General features: G+C 45.5%; 1 protein-coding gene across 2 annotated transcripts in view; it reads left to right on the plus strand.

Annotated features, from left to right (window-relative positions):
• The first annotated feature begins 1,848 nt into the window (after window positions 1-1,848).
• Window positions 1,849-22,524, plus strand: part of LOC109907715 (E3 ubiquitin-protein ligase znrf2) — a 76,025-nt gene continuing 55,349 nt past the window's right edge. The window contains exon 1 of one of the 2 annotated variants that reach the window (XM_031787550.1): window positions 1,849-2,840. In XM_031787550.1, coding sequence (XP_031643410.1) covers window positions 2,429-2,840 — 412 coding nt within the window. In that variant the 5' untranslated portion in view covers window positions 1,849-2,428. The remainder of the gene's footprint in view (window positions 2,841-22,524) is intronic. The other variant, XM_020505861.2, reaches the window with a different exon arrangement.

Genomic DNA, 22,524 nt, shown 5'->3' on the forward strand with positions numbered 1-22,524 from the left:
GAGAGAGAGAGAGAGAGAGAGAGACAGAGAGAGAGAGAGACAGAGAGAGAGAGAGACAGAGAGAGAGACAGAGAGACAGAGAGAGAGACAGAGACAGAGAGAGAGAGAGAGAGAGAGAGAGAGAGAGACTGTATACAGGGGGAGAACTGCAGGTTAGGACAACACCGGATGAACACCAGAGGGCGTAGTGGGCGCAGATGTGACACTCACAAACACATACATGCTCCGTCTGTGAGTGAGAGATTGGCTGAGGCTGTCTTAATCCCCAGCCATCGATGTCTGAAGATGTCGGAAGGTTATGTGGAAACTGGCCACTAGAGGCAACAGTGAGGGATGTTACCTTCAAGTAGATTCGGTTTTGCTAGGGCGTTGTGGACAGGGATGGTCAATGGGCGTAAGAAAGCCATAGAAAGTTGTTTTTGAGATTTGTTTTAAGCCTATCCTAAACCTTAACCCTTAAATTAAGATTTCGGAGTAAATGGCTGAACTTAAACTTAAACACTTTGAAATTTGACATTTGCAACAACTTCGAAATTTGACGTTTGAGAAACATGGATGAATGTCTAATTCTGACTGTGAGAGCTAGTTTCAGCATCCATGGCATGTTCCATAGGTATAAGCTCTCCATTCAAATGTGATTGATTGAATGATGAACACAAGAGTATGTTCAATACCCTGTCTCTAGCATAAGATCATGTCGTCCAATTTCAAACAATTTGAGAAAGAAAAGTACAATGTTTCTATGTCGAGAATGTCACAAATAATGTCTCATAATATTTATTTTATCAAGTCAAAGGGTTATTTCATAGTTTTGATATCTTCACTATTATTCTACAATGTATAAAATAGTCAAAAGAAAAGAAAAACCCTTGACTGGTACTGTACATGGGCCAAAACAATTATTTACGTTTTAGTAGACGCTCTTATCCAGCAAATAGGGTTAAGCACATCGACAAATTTTTCACATAGTCGGCTTGGGGATTCGAACCAGCAAAACATATCAGTGCGCCCCCTCGCTCTCTCTCTCTCTCTCTGTCAGTATTCTCTTCATATTACCAGCAATAGCAGCATTCAGATAGCAATACAGTCAGTGATACATTTGAATAAAGCAGAGACAATTAGCATATTGCACCATTCTCTATGCATGTAGACACTGGGATTTTAGTTTTCATAATATGTGCATGCAATAATGTTGATTATGTGTAATGTTTTGTTTTAAATGGCTGTGAGTGTACTTCATTGAATAGACCCAAATATGAATCAACAAGAAATATGTGACATCATCTTCGTCATTGTGACATCATCAACAAATTGAAACATTGTATAATGTTTTACGTGTTCCAGACAATGATATGCAAAATGTTGTGTAATAGGTTATTTTGATCCTGGATGAACCCTTTGTAGTTTAAATGAGAGTCATGTCTTAACTGGGTTACATCTGACCTACTATTCTAGGTGAGTATGGCTGTAGGCCTATGCAATAAATGTCACCAAAAATTATTTAACGTCCTGCATGTGAATGGATTCTTGAAACTGTATTTTATCATTTTATTCCTAGAGGCTATGGTTTATTATGCTCTGTAAGAGGGGCATGAACCATAACTGAGTTTGCAGGTTTGCCTCGATGTATTTGTCGCTCGTTTCCAGCAACAAATGCATATCATTTAACAGATACTGAAAGTGGCCTCAGTCCTTTCCCACCGTCCTTGATCCTATTGCCCAGACTTGCCACTACTGAGTGAGGCTTGCTCTTGTTATTGATGTCGCTTGGCTTGTGCACTGCTGGTGCTGACGTAACCTGACGCACAAAGACAGAGGATCCGCCTCCAAACTCGACTCACTCCGCAACCAAGTCAGTGCTCAGTGCTGTGCGCACGGAGCCCCGTCCCCGCTATTGTCGTTTCTGCTCTGCTGTTTCTGTCATCCCCTTCCCTCCATCACTTCCTCCTACATTATAATAGTTTCACTGTGACTGCCTGCGGTCGGCTTACAAGGAAGCGTGGGGAGCGTGGCTCTTCACTTTCGTAGAGAGGGCTTATGGCGGACAGTCAATATTCAGATATCAACAGCCAAAGCATATTAATCCAAAACAAAAAAACCGGGACGAGGAAAGATTCGAACTGCAAAATGGCAACAACTACTTATTCTGGATTATGGTCGTGACATGTTATGAACTCTTCGCAAAGTTTTAATGTCATGCGTATTGACTTTGTTTTTAGCGCACCATAAGGACAGCTTTCCAACCCGCTGTTTTGTATCGCTGTCAGTTACCTTTATTGAAATTGTAATCACTGTCCTGGACTAGGTGGTCGTGTACGTGTCGCTTTGCGTTTTAAATGTGGTACACTCACTGACCGCCGCCGTGCTGCACGAGACCTTTAATAATTCAGGGTAAATCTGTGGACGTGTGTTGGCACCAGCGACCGACATGGGGGCTAAGCAGAGCAGCCCAGCCGCTAACGGACGGACCAGGGCTTACTCGGGCTCGGATCTACCTTCTAGCACCTCTACTACCAGCAATGGGAACGGTAGGACTGCAGCCATGGCAATGAGCTATCACTCGTACGGCCAGTCGGCTCACGGGGCCTCGGGAACCACAGCGACCTCCAGTCAACACATTGGCCCCAGGACGAGGTCCGTGGGAGGCAGTTCTGGAGGGTCAGGGCCAAGACCCCAGTCAGGCATCAACATCCCCAACAGCAGTGGAGCCTACAGCTCACAGGAGTCTGGCAGCAGCACCCCGGAGGAGGCAGAGAGGGACAGGTCCAGCTGGGGGCAAGGGGGTCCCCGGTTGTTGATTGGATCATTACCAGCACACCTTTCGCCTCACCTTTTTGGAGGTAAGAGACTGGCTGACAATAAGGTAGCAACATGCAGCAAGCAACGTGTGTCTGTGTAGTGTTGAATCTGTTTTATTCACTGAACTCTGTCTAAATGTGTTTTACACCTGTTACTCACCAGTGTGGACCAAATGTGTCCTAACCTCAGTTTTACAGCTACTTGCAACTTGACGACATGTTTGTAGTAATAACTGTGTAATAATAGTGTTGTAACATTTTAGATGATCATAGTTTACAGTCATAATGCGTAGGCTACGATTCAATAACCCCCGCCTCATCCCCTTCCTCCTCCTTATCTTCCCCATCTTCATCCTCCTCATCATCATCATTTACTTTTACAGTGCACACCATTGTAAGGAGTGTTCATTATCAGCAGTGAATGTGATACCAAACAGCCTTTTTCTGGAACGATGGAGAGCAGTCATCTGATCTCTGCAACCACAACCCACATCATGTCCACTTCAGTATGATACATCCCTGTCAATGATCATCCCACATGACATATAGTTGTCGGGGAGACAGACTAGACTAACTCTCACCAGCAGTTTCAGCAGACCCTGATGTAGCTAACAGAGTGACATTGATATCTGCTTGAAGAAGCAAAGGTATAATAGTTGGTTAATAGTCAGTTATAGCCTACTACTGTAGTTATTGAGCAAGCTAGTCAGTGATATGAGAATCCCGCCTCCCAAATGAGGCTACTGTCTGTGTCCAGTCTAAGGTGAGACCGCCTTGTCCAGATCAGACTGTCAACTCAGTATCCGCAGGGCTTGTTTGCCTTTCTCTTCCCGACATGCTGTTGGAGGATTAGCTCGGTCTAGGAATTTTACAGATTAGGTCCAGAAAACCACACAAAAGATTGTGGTTACTTTGCAGTGAGCTGCTAAATATGCAGACATGCTGAATAGAGAGAGAAAGAGAGATTACTTCAGAGAAAGTCATTTCACTCTGCTTTCTCCATATCTCTGAGGGGAATTATCATAAAACAGAGAGAACGAGAGGGAGAAATTACATGGATGATCTGGGTCTGGGGAATATTTGCTCAGCAATTCTCATGGCTCTGAATGTTCAATGGCCACTGACACTAAATCCATTAGCTGGATTCTCCTTCTTTAACTTTCAGAAAGGGAAGCTTCGACATGCCTCGTCTAACATGCCTCAAGTAATTAATCAAGCTCAACACGGGATGTATCTCGATAGCCACCCTATTCCCTATATAGTGCACTACTTTTGACAATAGGAATAGGTTGCCAGTTGGGACGTACCATGATGTTTGTAAGGTTACATGGCCATCTTCGGAACGTGTGATTGACCAGTGATGGACCATGCAGGTCAAAGAGGCATGTGTAGACCTAAACAATCGAGCACCAACTGATTGAGCCATTCAATCATCAACTCAACCCATTGAATTTCTCTCCACATTCTGCAGCCCTACTCGTTCAGACGCTGCTTCTCTCTCCCTTGTGCCTTCTTTGATGCACTCATCCTGATCTCAAGCTGCAATTAAATTCAAACTAATTGGATTTGTCCTCCACTCACCTCAGCTGCACCGTTCACTCTCACATAATATACACAGCCTGCAGAACCCCTGCTATCGTTTCATGGAAACAACCAGGTTCAGACTTCACAGAAGTATTCACCTCAGCTGCACTGTTCACTCTCACAATAGAATAGACTAGAGTCCCTGATGTCACTTAATAACCTTAATGCACCACAGTCCAGCTATTCACTCTCACACAATATAGGCTACAGACAGTATATGCCTTGGGTATTATGGTCTGGTGTAAGTTAATAGCTGGAGCACCTGTGGTGAAAACAGAGCAGCCATGTCGTTGAGTGGTTGAGTCGTTGGTTGCTCAGATGGAATTTCCCCGGCAGCTCTTGGGTTCTGTGTTGAGAGGCCAGCCTGTTCTCTGCTCTCGACCGTCTTCCTGCACCCGGGTCGTGGCGTGTTCTGTCAGGGTGAGACTCAACCACATCAGATCCACTCAGATGTAAACACAGTTAGAATTTAGACTCCTGTGTGTCTGAGAGCAGAGGGGGGATATTGTTTTACACACAGACACATACACACATACACACATACATACACACACACACATACACACACACACATACACACATACATACACACACACACATACATACACACACACACATACACATTATTTTGACTGGCTGGGATCTACTTCTGCTTTTTGAGATTCAACAACAGTGCATTTTCTTTATTCGTGTCAATGTGTATTTCATGTTTTATGAGTTGAAGACACAGGTTTGTAAACCATGTTTATTTCAGGCATCGTTCCATGAATGCTATGAGTGTTTATATTTGTTTCTATTGCCCTTTTGATTGGTGGTAGTGAGTGAGAGAATGTTGTTGTCCTTGGAAGGGATAAATAGGCACAGTGTACCAAGCTTTCTGTCTACTGTGTTGGACTCTTTCTCTATGGCTGTTTGAGCACGTCTCTCTCTCTCTCCCTCGCTCGCTCTCGCTCATTCTCTTGCTTTCTCTCTCACACCCCCCCTCTCTCCCGTCATCTCGCTCTCTCTAATGATAATGAAATAATAGTTTAGTGGCTGAGTCAGGGTCATGTTAATACAGTATTATCATAACTTGACCCTGTTCATTCCCCGCATCTTGCAGCCAGGTGAGGTGTGTCTTGGGTACAGGTGTTCTGTAACTTCTTTTGTTATTTATACAGTTAGTAGGCGGTTTTCCCACTGAAAGCTGCTTGGCGACTCTTCTGTTTAACCTTACCACACATTTTAACTTACCCAGGGGAGCAGTGCTGCTGGTCGTGTCTTTGAATGGGCTCTTCCACACCACAGATACACCTACCTTACCTATGACATGGCTGCCTAGAGCAATAATAGATGTGTTTATTTGATTTCTGAAAAGAGGTGGAAGCACAACTTACCTTGTGAGACTATGCTTGGGGGCAGTTTTGACCACTGAGCAAGAGGGAAGCTTAAAAAGGCACATTAGGTGGAAATAAGACCAGTACACAAGTGTGTCAACAACACTATCCCTTTCAGTCACCTGTTCGTGTCTGAAACAATCGCTCAATTACTGTACATGTGTTTGTCTGAAAGCAGGAGGGTCCTAATTCTGGAACAGAGAAAGAACAGGAAATATACAATTTTGTCTTTTTTGTGAATAAAAAAAAAAACTAGCTAGTTGTAGTATTGTGTTTATGTTGTCAGGGACAACCTGTAGTACAAAGTGTGTCAGGTGGTGTCATGTATCACATCATTTTATCAGTCACACCTTTCCTGCCCCCACTAAGACGTTGAGGGGCCTGGAACAGATGAACAGGTCCACACACCTGTAATAAAGGGGTCAACCGTCCGACCTGATCCAACGTCCCAGACACACGGAAAGAAAACGTCTGCTTTGAAATATCTCCTTCCCATTTCATCAGGTTGAATTCTCAATGTATATATTTGTTCTCTACCCCTTAAAACACAGTGATGTCTGAGTAAATAACATGAATGGTGGGAGGGAACACAAGCTTCAGAAGACTCAGTAGGCGAGTTTCATTGTCCTGCCAATGAAACTCGACTCAGGGGAATCCTCATGGCGCTACCTACAGTCTTCCTTTGTGTGGTGAATGACTGACTGCTGGGAGACAGACAGTGGTTATAGACAGCTAATAGTAAATAACTTGAAATAGATGTTTCATGGAGTAGCAGTTTCATGGAGAAGTTTTGTTTGAAAGCTGGAGCCGAGCTGGCTTGATTTACAGGCTGAAACGAAGGAAGATTGTCTCCCTGTGAGTATTCATTAAGATTGCACTACTGAAGGTATAGTGCTATACCACCGTCCTGCAGCGCTATTGGCTGGCTGCTGCCAATGGCCCCCAGCTATAAGCTCAGTCAGATGGAAGGACAGGAGAGCATTAGAGAGAGTTGTCTCCTGGGTGAAATATTAAACTGTAGGTTCCTGTTCCTTCCTCAGTGATGGAATATCCCCAAGGCAAGACAAAAGTGTCAGGGAATCCATATTTTCTTGGTGATAGAAGTAGAAAGAATTATAAAATAATATTTATTTGTCTGAGTCCAAAATGGCACACTTTTCGCTATGTAGTGCACTACTTTTGACAAGAGCCTTATGGGGCGGCAGGGTAGCCTAGTGCTTAGAGTGTTGGACTAGCAACTGAAAGGTTGAGAGTTCAAATCCCCGAACTGACAAGGTCATTCTGCCCCTGAACAGGCAGCTAACCCACTGTTCCTAGGCCATCATTGAAAATAAGAATTTGTTCTTAACTGACTTGCCTAGTTAAATAAAGGTAAAATATAACAATAAATGGTAACAGGTAGCCATTTGGGATGTTGATTTGTCATTTGGTCTCATAACTGCTTTCTGATGGTGTCTAGGCTGGTTGTGTTATGTAAATCCCTGAACTGCCTTGAACGCTGGAGCGCATAATGAACTAGCGGAGGGGTGGTCAGCAAGGGTTTAGGGCTGTCTTGGTCTAAAGTGCTAGTAGCTTTGTGGTCTGTATTGAGCATGTGCTTTTGGGTCTGTGATTTAGACTGTGTCTTGGTCTGTGCTTTGGTCAGTAGTGGTGGTCCAGAAAGCTAGTTTTGACAGCTTCTCATTTTGAAGTTTAGCTCATTTGACGGAGCACACAACTACAAGCTGTAGAAGTTAGCCTATATTAGAAGATAGGCTACATATTTGTTGACTCAGTGAGCTGGAGCGTCTCAATCCATGATCCCTCTCCTCTCAGTTTGGAGCTCCTGGTAATGATCAGTAGTTAACGGCCTACTAAAGTTCAGCTTCTGTCCTCTCCTCTGGCCATGGTGGCGTGACATACAGAGCATTCGAAAATTATTCCGACTTTTTCCACATTTTATTATGTTACAGCCTTGTTCTAAATTTGATTTAAAAAGTAATTCCCTCCTCAATCTACACACAATACCCCATAATGACAAAGCATGAACAGGTTTTTAGAAATATGACATTTACATATGTATTATGACCATTTACTCAGTGCTTTGTTGAAGCACATTTGGCAGCGAGAACAGCCTCGAGTCTTCTTGGGTATGACGCTACAAACTTGGCACACTGTATTTGGCGAGTTTCTCCCATTCTTCTCTGCAGATCCTCTCAAGCTCTGTCTGGATGGATGTGGAGCGTCGCTGCACAGCTATTTTCAAGTCTCTCTAGATATGTTCGATCGGTTCAAGCCCGGGCTCTGGCTGGGCCACTCAAGGACATTCAGAGACTTGTCCTGAAGCCACTCCAGCATTGTCTTGGCTGTGTGCTTAGTGTCATTGTCCTGTTGGAAGGTGAACCTTCACACTAGTCTGAGGTCCTGAGCGCTCTGGAGCAGGTTTTCATCAAGGATCTCTCTGTACTTTGCTCCGTTCATCTTTCCCTCGATCCTGACTAGTATCCCAGTCCCTGCCGCTGAAAAACATCCCCACAGCATGATGCTGCCACCACCATGCTTCACCGTAGGGATGGTGCCAGGTTTCCTCAAGACGTGACACTTGGCATTCAGGCTAAAGACTTCAATCTTGGTTTTATCAGACCAGAGAATCTGGTTTCTCATTGTCTGAGAGTCTTTAGGTGCCTTTTGGAAAACTCCAAGCGGGATGTCATGTGCCTTTTACTGAGCAGTGGCTTCCGTCTGGCCACTCTACCATAGAGGCGTGATTGGTGGAGTGCTGCAGAGATGGTTGTCCTTCTGGAAGGTTCTCCGATCTCCACAGAGGAACTCTGGTGCTCAGTCAGCATGACCACCAGGTTCTTGGTCACCTCCCTGACCAAGGCCCTTCTCCCCCGATTGCTCAGTTTGGCCGGGCGGCCAGCTCTAAGAAGAGTCTTGGTGGTTCCAAACTTCTTCTATTTAAGACTGATGGAGGCAACTGTGTTCTTGGGGACCTTCAATGCTGCAGTAATTTGTTGGTACCCTTCCCCAGATCTGTGCCTCGACACAATCATGTGTCGGAGCTTTACACGCAATTCCTTCGACGTCTTGGCTTGGTGTTTGCTCTGACATGCACAGTCAACTGTGGGACCTTATATAGACAGGTGGTTGTCTTTCCAAATCATGTCAAATCAATTGAATTTACCACAGGTAGAAACATCTCAAGGATGATCAATGGAAACAGGATGCACCTGAGCTCAATTTCTCATATCAAAGGGTCTGAATACATATGTAGATAAAGTATTTCTGTTTATTATTCATTCATTCTGACTGGGAAATTCTAGCAGTGCAATTAATACAGTTCATATATGCTATCGCAAAAATAATAATTTAGTTGTGTTTATGAAGGCCTTGGGTAACTTTAGAATACAATTTTTTTTTTGATTCCAAAAACACAATAGCATGTTCATTAGTTTATGTTACTACAGGCTACATAAAAAAAGTGTTCAAGTGTTCAATACATTTTTATAGTGGATTGAGATTGTTACAACTATGAAACAGAATGCATCTTTGTTGGATCACGGTAACAGTTTATTTTTATTACCACAAAATAAATACCAATACCCCAAACACCAAGACGTGCGGTTAAATGATGAAAACATCAGTAGCCTAAATAGTGAAACGCAGCACAGACGCATAATAATAATGCCATTATAATGAATAGTGTCGGTATGACAGCAGTCAAACATAGTCAGCTAGGGCTTGTGTGCGTCTTCACGCAATGGCATCAGTTGGATTTCATTTAGCTGTTATCCACTTGTCCTAACATTTGACTCAATATTCATACCTTTCACTTGCTTGACACACTTTGACATGCTTTGTTTGGTTGTAGTGCGTAATAGTCTCCGGTTTCTTCTTGTTGTGTCCTGTCGTCTTGTCGTTGAGGAGTAGAAAGGCTGTACTTATTTTGCACTGAGGGAGGGAGCTCCCATCTCACTTTGTTCATGGTGCCGGCCGAATGTTTTTTTTTGCAAGCAACTTGTTCGCCAATGACAGTGAGGTGAAGAAAATGTCCATGGTGACATTTCCCCCCTTGCCAACGCAAGGTTCCATTAGCCTCATCACCACATTCTTCGACACTGCTGCCGATGTGAATATTTTCCCAGATATTGAAAGCCGCTCAGCACGTACAATTACGCACACTCTCACTGTGTAGCCTGCTCCAAGTAGGTCAGAGTAGACTGATAAAACGGCTTTGGTTCGGTGGACTGGTATAGGGTGCATACCATCTGAACATTATATTTAGAATGGATCAATACAGTAGAATGACCTGCCCTGTTCTTCGTACACAATTGGTGATTACATAATTATGATTGTTCGCTTTCCCTCGCTCATCAACTCACTCACTCTCCCTCTTTCTCCCCATCATACTTTAATTAAATAATTTAATATGTTGTTAGATGTGTGAAATTAGTTTCGGTATAGTTTAGGTTCAAGGCAATTATCCGCGTGATTATCAGCTGGACAATGCGCTTTCAAACTGTCGTCAGGAGGCAGTGTGTTTTATAGGCTTATTTAGGAAAAGTCCAGGACTGAGTGGAGCAGGCCCTACTGTCAGGAGGCAGTGTTTTATATAGGCTTATTTAGGAAAAGTCAAGGACTGAGTGGAGCAGGCCCTACTGTCAGGAGGCAGTGTGTTATATAGACTTATTTAGGAAAAGTCAAGGACTGAGTGGAGCAGGCCCTACTGTCAGGAGGCAGTGTGTTATATAGACTTATTTAGGAAAAGTCCAGGACTGAGTGGAGCAGGCCCTACCGTCAGGAGGCAGTGTGTTATATAGACTTATTTAGGACAAAGTCAAGGACTGAGTGGAGCAGGCCCTGCTGTCCCTACTGTCAGGAGGCAGTGTGGCAGGCTTATTTAGGACAAAGTCAAGGACTGAGTGGAGCAGGCCCTACTGTCAGGAGGCAGTGTGTTATATAGACTTATTTAGGACAAAGTCAAGGACTGAGTGGAGCAGGCCCTACTGTCAGGAGGCAGTGTGTTATATAGACTTATTTAGGAAAAGTCAAGGACTGAGTGGAGCAGGCCCTACTGTCAGGAGGCAGTGTGTTATATAGACTTATTTAGGAAAAGTCAAGGACTGAGTGGAGCAGGCCCTACTGTCAGGAGGCAGTGTGTTATATAGGCCTATTTAGGAAAAGTCCAGGACTGAGTGGAGCAGGCCCTACTGTCAGGAGGCAGTGTGTTATATAGACTTATTTAGGAAAAGTCCAGGACTGAGTGGAGCAGGCCCTACTGTCAGGAGGCAGTGTGTTATATAGACTTATTTAGGACAAAGTCAAGGACTGAGTGGAGCAGGCCCTACTGTCCCTACTGTCAGGAGGCAGTGTGGCAGGCTTATTTAGGACAAAGTCAAGGACTGAGTGGAGCAGGCCCTACTGTCAGGAGGCAGTGTGTTATATAGACTTATTTAGGACAAAGTCAAGGACTGAGTGGAGCAGGCCCTACTGTCAGGAGGCAGTGTGTTATATAGACTTATTTAGGAAAAGTCAAGGACTGAGTGGAGCAGGCCCTACTGTCAGGAGGCAGTGTGTTATATAGACTTATTTAGGAAAAGTCAAGGACTGAGTGGAGCAGGCCCTACTGTCAGGAGGCAGTGTGTTATATAGGCCTATTTAGGAAAAGTCCAGGACTGAGTGGAGCAGGCCCTACTGTCAGGAGGCAGTGTGTTATATAGACTTATTTAGGAAAAGTCCAGGACTGAGTGGAGCAGGCCCTACTGTCAGGAGGCAGTGTGTTATATAGACTTATTTAGGACAAAGTCAAGGACTGAGTGGAGCAGGCCCTACTGTCCCTACTGTCAGGAGGCAGTGTGGCAGGCTTATTTAGGACAAAGTCAAGGACTGAGTGGAGCAGGCCCTACTGTCAGGAGGCAGTGTGTTATATAGACTTATTTAGGAAAAGTCAAGGACTGAGTGGAGCAGGCCCTACTGTCAGGAGGCAGTGTGTTATATAGGCCTATTTATGAAAAGTCCAGGACTGAGTGGAGCAGGCCCTACTGTCAGGAGGCAGTGTGTTATATAGACTTATTTAGGAAAAGTCAAGGACTGAGTGGAGCAGGCCCTACTGTCAGGAGGCAGTGTGTTATATAGACTTATTTAGGAAAAGTCAAGGACTGTGGAGTAGGCCCTACTGTCAGGAGGCAGTGTGTTATATAGACTTATTTAGGAAAAGTCAAGGACTGAGTAGAGCAGGCCCTACTGTCAGGAGGCAGTGTTTTATATAGACTTATTTAGGAAAAGTCAAGGACTGAGTAGAGCAGGCCCTACTGTCAGGAGGCAGTGTTTTATATAGACTTATTTAGGAAAAGTCAAGGACTGAGTAGAGCAGGCCCTACTGTCAGGAGGCAGTGTGTTATATAGACTTATTTAGGAAAAGTTAAGGACTGAGTGGAGCAGGCCCTACTGTCAGAAGGCAGTGTGTTATATAGGCCTATTTAGGAAATGTTAAGGACGGAGGGGGGCATGACTTAAAAAACGTCAGAGTAATACAATTAATAAATTCCATGAGCGGTCAAAATGAGAAGAATAAGGGTGATCAAAGGTGAGAGAAAGAAGTGTGTGAGTGAGCGCGAGTGAGAAAGAGAGAGAGAGAGAGAGAGAGAGAGAGAGAGAGGAGGAGAGGAGTACATCTGACGATATGGCAGCAGTGCAGAGCTAATGGTAAACAGATTGAAAAATCAATTGCGGTTGAGCTGCCGATGGGAGTGAACATATTAATTATGGACTGAATATATCAGCATTTGTGTCCTATAACCGGCATGGTTGGATTACAGAGGAAGGCTTGGTCAAGAGAGAGTGTGTGTGCTTATGTTTGTGTGTATGTGTGTGTGTGAAACTACAGTGGTATAATAAGGGATTTTATGTCAAATCAGCGGTGAAAATACTGCTTCCCAGATTGACTCAAGCTGACCCTGAACAACAAATCACTTCTTCTGGAATTATTTTTGTCATGTAATTTCTCTGCAGTCATGTCATGTGACACACACACACACACACACACACACACACACACACACACACACACACACACACACACACACACACACACACACACACACACACACACACACACACACACACACACACACACACACACACACAGAGTGTCACTGTCTTGTTTTGCCTGATGACTGTCCTGTGTTATTCCCATGTTGGACTACCGTATGCTATAAAAAAAAATGCTTGAGAGGCCTCTCTCTCCGTTAACTCCTCCTCTCACCCCTCGTCTCTCCTCTCCAGCACAGCGTGCGCTTGATATTTCATGCCCGTCTCTGTGCCTGCCTGACTGACGCCCAGTGCATTTGGCTGCATACATTAATTAATTTTCTTCAGACTGGCACATTCTTCTGCTCTCAACTTGTAGAGGCAAGAGCTCAAAGTGAAAGTCGGGAGAGGGGGGAGAGATAGAGAGGGGGGAGAGATAGAGAGGGGGAGAGATAGAGAGGGAGAGAGATAGAGAGGGGGAGAGACAGAGAGGGGGAGAGACAGAGAGGGGGAGAGACAGAGAGGGGGGAGAGACAGAGAGGGGGGAGAGATAGAGAGGGGGGAGAGACAGAGAGGGGGGAGAGATAGAGAGGGGGAGAGACAGAGAGGGAGAGAGAGGAGAGATAGATGGTAGAAAGGCGATTCCTTCAACTTGATAGATAGAATGATGAAAGAAGTGATCAGGAGAGGATAGAGTAAAAGACTAACAGGATGCCCCAGAATTCACTATGGGCTGTTGGGTATGGAGTACAGAATGGGTGATATGGGGGAGTGATAGATGACATGATGATGGGACATAGGGAGCTACCTTGCCCTTCTTTTCTCAGTTAGAGCAAGGTGGGTCTCGCTCAATCATTGACCACCGTGACAGCTAATCTATACCGAGCCCTGCCTCACCTTAGTCACCTGTAGACAACCCAACCCACTCTGTCGTTAAAATGGAAATTCCCCACCACACACACACACACACACACACACACACACACACACACACACACACACACACACACACACACACACACACACACACACACACACACACACACACACACACTGACACTCCATTATGCCATATCGCTGGTTAGTGTGTCCCAACAGCAGGTTGTTAGTGTGTGGATGTGACTATGCATAAGGCTCTGCCTAATTATTAACCTGCCTCTTTAAGTTTCCTCTCTGTGATGAACGCAGGCTGTTGTTCTGTTTAGACGCTGGTTGTTTGTGTCTGCCTGCATTTGTCTTGTCTGTCTGCCTATCCATCCATCTGTCTGTCTGTCTGTTTGTCTGTTAGCCAACAGCTGGTCTCCCCTCTCCGCCCCAGGCCTGACAGTCATCTGAGCCGTGTCATCTATTGATAGGGCTGTGTGTTAATGTGGCAACATGTCTCATTTGTCCTGTCATTAACTCACATGGTCCTGGCTGCACCTGTAAAACTGTCATTCCACCTTTAAAGATCTGGCATTCCACCTTTAAAGATCTGGCATTCCACCTTTAAAGATCTGGCGTTCCACCTTTAAAGATCTGGCATTCCACCTTTAAAGATCTGGCATTCCACCTTTTAAGATCTGTCATTCCACCTTTAAAGATCTGTCATTCCACCTTTAAAGATGCCATTTTGTCTTTACAAGTGACACACATAATGACAGGAGCGTCTGGTGGTCTCTGGGGAACTAGATGTGGAGGCTCATCTTGCTCCGATGGCATGGGACTAGAGGAGGGCTGGAGGTAGAGTCAGTCACACTTAGAGTCAGTTAACTGTCAACGTCAGCACCTGCTGCTCACTCAACTGTCTGTGAGTCAACACACATGGAAATGCACTCACACACTCACACATGCCCAGACACACACAAACACACACACTTGTGAACAGAGGGAGCAGGACAAGAGTGTCAGGCAGGAGGAAGTGTGTGTGTGTTGTCTCCAGTTTGCTGTCAGCAGGTATTGTGCTGGTGCACCAACCAGAACACTCCCGCCCTCCTCCGGGTGAATGATTGTGTGTACACTCACCACTAGACATACAGTATTAGGGTAGTCCACCAGCTAGTGGGTTTGCTTTGCAGGAGGAGCAGTCTGGAGTGGGAGGGACGGGAGGAGACGAATGGCACTGTGGTGTGTTTGAAGAAAGGAGAGGAGGAAAGGGAGGAGAAAGGGTGGGGAGAGGGAGGTACTGTGGTGTATTAGAGGAGAGGAGGAAAGGGAGGAGAAAGGGTGGGGAGAGGGAGGTACTGTGGTGTTTGTGGTTTGTATGCTGGTGCTAAATCTGACTTCTGTGAAGCATGGTGTTGGGAGCATCATTATTTGCATATATGCCTACTGTAGCTCTGATTGGCTATGGTGCATGGGTCTGTGTTGAGTCCGGTCCTGGACAAGACTGACACGTTTTTATTAGGTTTTATTTACTCCATGTCTATTAATTGTCCCACTCTATATTGCTATAGAGTGTTCACAAATGCCTTACTATACGTAATTCCCAAACATTCTATGAAAGTATGAAAATGTGAAAAGTGCTTGCTGGGAGTGTATATGAACAGATTTGAATAAGATATCATGTTGTAAAACGCTTTCAGTTCCACTTTAAGGGGTCAGGTGGCCAGGGGGCCAGGTGGCCAGGGAGCCAGGGGGCCAGGTTAGAGGATGGAGGATAGAGGACAGTGAGGCCAGAGCAAGGGATCAGGGAGCAGAGATTAGGGCAGGAGGGATGGAAGGTGCCACTGTCAAGCTCAGGTTATGAGGCTGGCAAGGAACACATGAGAACAGATTAGGATGGGGGCAGGGACGGGTTAGTGGCTTGGATGGATGGCTGTTTGGCAGTCTGGCTGTAAGGCTTATGTCTGAAGCAGTTACACATTCCGTACGTCCCGTTTTGCAGGATGTTACATATCATACAAAATGGATGACGTTAGACACAATTGTGCTTAATTTTCAGGGACCCGTTTTGGCTTGTGAGCTCTACTTTCAAAACTACTCGCTGAAATGATTTGTAAAAAATTATAACGCATCTTTAATGGACAGACACTCTACACTACACTGTTATACAGCATAGTCAGAGCTGACCAGCTTCCATTGCTTCTGCTCCGATACTTTCCGATGCACACATTCATGCATATGTACATAGTCTACATACACACACATAGAATCGCAGACACCAATTGCAAACATGGACAAAATCAAATGACAGTGGATGAGATGAGACGTAAAATGGTCTGATGGTACTCTCTGATAGTGAGGAAATGTTTGTGTGTTTGTGTGTTTGTGTGTGTGTTTGTGTTTGTTTGTGTGTGTGTGTGTGTGTGTGTGTGTGTTTGTGTTTGTGTGTGTGTGTGTGTGTGTGTGTGTGTGTGTGTGTGTGTGTGTGTGTGTGTGTGTGTAGGCGAGTGAATGTGTGTCACCACGTGTTCACTGCTCTCGCTGCATTTAGTTATCACCTTCTCAACTTCCTGCTCCTTTCCAGTAATCGGCAGCAGTAAAAAAGGATTTGACCTGAAGATGATTATGACAAACCATGCTGAAATATCTTATACCCATCTTAGCCACATTCCAGTAGAGAAAGCCACACGCTCTCTCGGTTAGATATCTATTGTTGGAGTATTATTCTCATACTAAGCAGTTCCGCTTCTTATATCGACTGCTAAGCAGTTTCCTCCCATTCTTAAGCTGCACAAACTGTTGCTGGCAGTCTTCATTTTGTCAAAAATTAGCATCAAGGATTAAATCTAAGTGCTTTCGACAAGTCACCGTGGCGAAACGCCCACAACTTGCAGCAACGTGAACCATATTCTAATGGTTCCCACACATTTGCATTCAAATGGCCTGTCTGAGCTCTACTCGGTTAGTGAATATTTACTGAGTGACTATCTAATAGCTCAAGCAGGATTTGATTTCTTCATCACATAAAATACCCTGATATATAAGACCCAGCATTTAACTGATGATCAGTTTGACTTTCACTGTGAAAGGGGGTGGATCTTAATCTGGGTCTCCACTTCTTGACCTGATTATTACTAGACTGCCCTGCACTCTCCTGAGGGTACTGGTGTTAAAGGCCTACTGCCTACAGTATGCTGTTCAGATCCATCTGTTTCCTGACTTTTGTCTGTCATGGGGTAGACTGAGTTTGTTTGTAACATTTAGGATATGATCTGTCCTCCTGCCCAATAACAGACACAGTTACACTGAAGAGGAAGTGGGACCTTTGACATTTATGTTGGGAAATAGTGGTGGTTGACCAAAAAGCAGAAAACATAGTTCTCCTCCGCTCTGCTGTTACAGGAGAATTACATCTGTATTTTCCCTGTTGTTTCTCTTCTATCTTGTACTTCTTCCCATGTGAGAGTAAGACAGTTCCTCCTCCTCTTCCCCTGTGAGAGTAAGACAGTTCCTCCTCCTCTTCCCCTGTGAGAGTAAGACAGTTCCTCCTCCTCTTCCCCTGTGAGAGTAAGACAGTTCCTCCTCCTCTTCCCCTGTGAGAGTAAGACAGTTCCTCCTCCTCTTCCACTGTGAGAGTAAGACAGTTCCTCCTCCTCTTCCCCTGTGAGAGTAAGACAGTTCCTCTTCCCCTGTGAGAGTAAGACAGTTCCTCTTCCTCTTCCCCTGTGAGAGTAAGACAGTTCCTCCTCCTCTTCCCCTGTGAGAGTAAGACAGTTCCTCTTCCCCTGTGAGAGTAAGACAGTTCCTCCTCCTCTTCCCCTGTGAGAGTAAGACAGTTCCTCTTCCTCTTCCCATGTGAGAGTAAGACAGTTCCTCTTCCTCTGTGAGAGTAAGACAGTTCCTCCTCCTCTTCCCCTGTGAGAGTAAGACAGTTCCTCCTCCTCTTCCCCTGTGAGAGTAAGACAGTTCCTCCTCCTCTTCCCCTGTGAGAGTAAGACAGTTCCTCCTCCTCTTCCCCTGTGAGAGTAAGACAGTTCCTCCTCCTCTTCCCCTGTGAGAGTAAGACTGTTCTTCCTCCTCTTCCCCTGTGAGAGTAAGACAGTTCCTCCTCCTCTTCCCCTGTGAGAGTAAGACAGTTCCTCCTCCTCTTCCCCTGTGAGAGTAAGACAGTTCCTCCTCCTCTTCCCCTGTGAGAGTAAGACAGTTCCTCCTCCTCTTCCCCTGTGAGAGTAAGACAGTTCCTCTTCCCCTGTGAGAGTAAGACAGTTCCTCTTCTTCTTCCCCTGTGAGAGTAAGACAGTTCCTCCTCCTCTTCCCCTGGGAGAGTAAGACAATTCATCTAATCAAAGTCTTTTGTCATGTGCGCCGAATACAACAGGTAGAAATTACAGTGAAATGCTTACTTACAGGCCCTAACCAACAGTGCACTTTTTAAGTAAAAAATAGGTAATAGGTGAACAATAGATAAGTAAAGAAATAAAACAACAGTAAAAAGACAGTGAAAAGCGCCCAGGCTGTGTCGCAACCGGGGTGACGCACAATTGGCCTAGCGTCATCCTGGTTAGGGAGGGCTTGGCCGGTAGGGATATCCTTATTTCATCGCGCACCAGCGACTCCTGTGGCGGGCCGGGCGCAGTGCACGCTAACCAAGGTTGCCAGGTGCACGGCGTTTCCTCCGACACATTGGTGCGACTGGCTTCCGGGTTGGATGCGCGCTGTGTTAAGAAGCAGTGCGGCTTGGTTGGGTTGTGTATGACTTTCAACCTTCGTCTCTCCCGAGCCCGTACGGGAGTTGTAGCGATGAGACAAGATAGTAGCTACTAAACAATTGGATATCATGAAATTGGGGAGAAAAAAAAAGAAGAAAAAAATTAAAAGACAGTGAAAAATAACAGCTGCGAGGCTATATATAGTAGCAAGTAGAGGTCGACCGATTATGATTTTTCAATCCCGATACCGATTATTGGAGAACTAAAAAAAACGATACCGATTAATCTGCCAATTTGTATGTATATATCTGTAATCATGACAATTACAACAATACTGAATGAACAATGAACACTTATATGTACATATAGGTATGGTTAAAGTGACTATGCATATATGATAAACAGAGAGTAGCAGTAGCGTGAAAGAGGGGTTGGCGGGTGGTGGGTGGCGGGTGGCGGGACACAATGCAGATAGTTTGGGTAGACAATGTGTGGGGGCACCGGTTAGTCGGGCTAATTGAGGTAGTTGGTGCATGAATGTATAGTTAAAGTGACTATGCATATATGATAAACAGAGAGTAGTAGCAGCATAAAATTGTGTTTGGGGGGAGCAAGATAATGCAAATAGTCCAGGTAGCCATTTGATTACATGTTCAGGAGTCTTATGGCTTGGGGGCAAAAGCTGTTGAGGAACCTTTTGGTCCTAGACTTGGCGCTCTGGTATCGCTTGCCATGCGGTAGTAGAGAGAACAGTCTATGACTGGGGTGGCTGGGGTCTAGGACCATTTTTAGGGCCTTCGTCTGACACAGCCTGGTGTAGAGGTCCTGGATGGCAGGAGGCTTAGCCCCAGTGATGTACTGGGCCGTACGCACTACCATCTGTAGTGCCTTGCGGTCGGAGGCCGAGCAGTTTCCGTACCAGGCAGTGATGCAGCCAGTCAGGATGCTCTCAATGTTGCAGCTGTAGAACCTTTTGAAGATCTGAGGACCCATGCCAAATATTTTTGGAGAATAGGCTTTGCCGTGCCCTCTTCACGACTGTCTTGGTGTGTTTGGACCATTCTAGTTTATTGGTGATGTGGACACCAAGGAACTTGAAGCTCTCAACCTGCTCCAATACAGCCCCGTCAATGACAATGGGGGTGTGTTGGGTCCTCCTTTTCCTGTAGTCTACAATCATCTCCTTTGTCTTTATTATGTTGAGGGATAGGTTGTTATTCTGGCACCACCCGGCCAGGTCTCTGACCTCCTCCCTATAGGCTGTCTCATCGTTGTCAGTGATCAGACCACTGTTGTGTCGTCTGCAAATTAATGATGGTGGTGGAGTTGTGCCTGGCCACGTGAACAGGGAGTACAGGAGGGGACTGAGAACGCACCCCTGAGGGGCTCCAGTGTTGAGGATCAGCGTGGTGGATGTCTTGCTACCTACCCTTACCACCTGGGGGAGGCCCGTCAGGAAGTCCAGGATCCAGTTGCAGAGGGAGGTGTTTAGTCCCAGGATCCTTAGCTTAGTGATGAGGTTTGAGGGTACTATGGTGTTGAACGATGAGCTGTAGTCAATGAATAGCATTCTCACGTAGGTGTTCCTTTTCTCCAAGTGGGAAAGGGCAGTGTGTTCTGGTGTTTGTGTGTAGTGTGCTATATTCAGGGCTGGATACTTGTCTTGTGTAATGATGATGTGTCTCTGTTTGTTGGGGTCTGTGTTTTTCCACTCTGGAAAAGTACAGGGACTAGGGCTGTTTAGATGGCTGCTGTGTTGTTGATAAATCCGGCCATTTATCACCATGTTGTAACACTGAGCCATTGGAGCGACCATTTCAACTTGCCCAGATGAAGGCCTATAATATGTCCATGCAGTCGTTTAGTATGTCCCTCTCACGTTCTGGCACTGTCTGTGTGCCTGCTGCTGTATGAAGTCCAAGTAGACACACCAGACCATCCATCCAGGAATCAATAGTCAATCTTCCTCCTCATCGTGTGATGAACTACACCACTGCCTCGTCCGCTTGACACACACACACACATACACAGGCACACACACAAACACACGCACACACATAGACAGGCATGTCTGGACGTGCAGACAGGTAAGGTAGGCTGCGATACTGAGCCCAGTCAGAGCATGACAGAGTGTAAGGTATTTATGATTCCACAACAAATGGAGTTAGTTATTAAGCTGAAGTCACATGATAGAGAAGATCCTCCAGTCTAGCACCATAGGATGGCTGATGTCAGTCACGTCCCTGAGACACTGCATAGCATGTTTATGCATGTTGCCTTCACAAACGGCAACTCAAAGTAGTCTAGTAGTAGTAGACTGGCGGGAATACAGCCAACTCCGGACGACATATTCCCCATGAGAGAGACTGGGGTCAACTCAATGTACACTCAAAACTCATATTAGAGAAAGGCACAACGTGTGTTTGTATGCTTCTGAGGAAGTCGCTTATGTGGCTCTATGTAGTAATAACATTCTGCAGCATGTTGAAAGTAACTTTACTGTCTTGTTGGGCCTAAAGCCCAGACACTGTTCCCACACCAGCGAGCGCAGACGAAGCCCAGTGAGGGAAATGGGATTTACAGTCGTGACAGAGCAGAGCTTTGTCCATCCTGCTGCCGTAAATAGGCTAAGTGGCAGGAAGTGTCATTTTGTGTAATCCTCTCTCTCTCTCTCCTACAGGGGACAACTGTAGAGATATACTGCTGCTGACTGTCTGCTGAAACTATACCAGTTCTCTTCCTGTTTATGGTTAGAGACCGTACTTAATCTGGGCTCGTACAAGTCCCCAAACACCAGATACTGTCAAATGCAGTAGCTATAAGGTGGTCCTTAATAAGCCACATTTTCATACATACAGTTAGTATGAGAAGTGAGAGGAAGAGAGAGAGAATTACACAAAATAACACTTCTTGCCTCTTGGCCAATTTACAGCAGCAGGATGGACACAGCTCTGCTCTGCCACGACTGTAAATCCCATTTCCCTCACTGGTCTTCGTCAGCGCTCGCTGGTGTTAATGGGTCTTTACTTTTGTTAAAAGTAGTGAACTACAGTATATAGGGAACAGAGTGCCATTTGGGGTGAAGAGTTGGGGAAGAAATGGTGATCATGAGCAGACCACCCTGACATAGCACCACCACGTCCCACGTCCAGTGCATCAACATGCTCCGCTCCACTAACTCTGCTTCTCTAACCGTACGGCCAACATGCTCCGCTCCACTAACTCTGCTTCTCTAACCGTACGGCCAACATGCTCCGCTCCACTAACTCTGCTTCTCTAACCGTACGGCCAACATGCTCCGCTCCACTAACTCTGCTTCTCTAACCGTACGGCCAACATGCTCCGCTCCACTAACTCTGCTTCTCTAACCGTACGGCCAACATGCTCCGCTCCACTAACTCTGCTTCTCTAACCGTATGGCCAACATGCTCCGCTCCACTAACTCTGCTTCTATAACCGTATGGCCAACATGCTCCGCTTCACTAACTCTGCTTCTCTAACCGTATGGCCAACATGCTCCGCTCCACTAACTCTGCTTCTATAACCGTATGGCCAACATGCTCCGCTTCACTAACTCTGCTTCTCTAACCGTACGGCCAACATGCTGCACGAGTATTGAAACAATATCAAAATATTGTGTGTGGCAGGGGAAATCATTTACCCAGACAGAAGTGCTAGACCTTGGCCCTTGTCTCTCGTTCTCTCTCTCTCTGTCCCTCCCTGTTTCTCTGTCTCTGTCTCTCTCTCATTCTCTTTCTGTCCCTCCGTTTCTCTGTCTCCCTATCATTCTCTCTCTGTTTCTCTGTCTCTCTCTCTCTGCCCCCCTGCTATATTGGCATGACGTAACAATGTACACATTGCCAAAGCGTACTTTCTCTCTCTCTCTCCTTCTTATTCTCCCTCTCCCCCTACCCCCTCTTTCTCACTCACCCCAACCCTTTTTTGAGTGTATGATTATTTATTTTGTGTTGAGGTAGATTAATCAAAGAATTTCCACTCATCCAGTCAGCTATGTAGTGTACTGCCTCTTTACCTCGCTCCTCCCTCCTTCTTCCCTCCATCCCTCGTGGAAAAATGTATTCCCCACGGGGTCAGTGGTTTGAGAAGCCCATCTCCAGCATAAGACGCAGGGCTGTAAATCTGTACATTTCTCCACGACATGTACAGTGTTGCTGTTTTTGT

The sequence above is a fragment of the Oncorhynchus kisutch genome, linkage group LG2 (assembly GCF_002021735.2).
Source record: "Oncorhynchus kisutch isolate 150728-3 linkage group LG2, Okis_V2, whole genome shotgun sequence".
In the NCBI taxonomy this organism is placed as follows: Eukaryota; Metazoa; Chordata; class Actinopteri; order Salmoniformes; family Salmonidae; genus Oncorhynchus; species Oncorhynchus kisutch.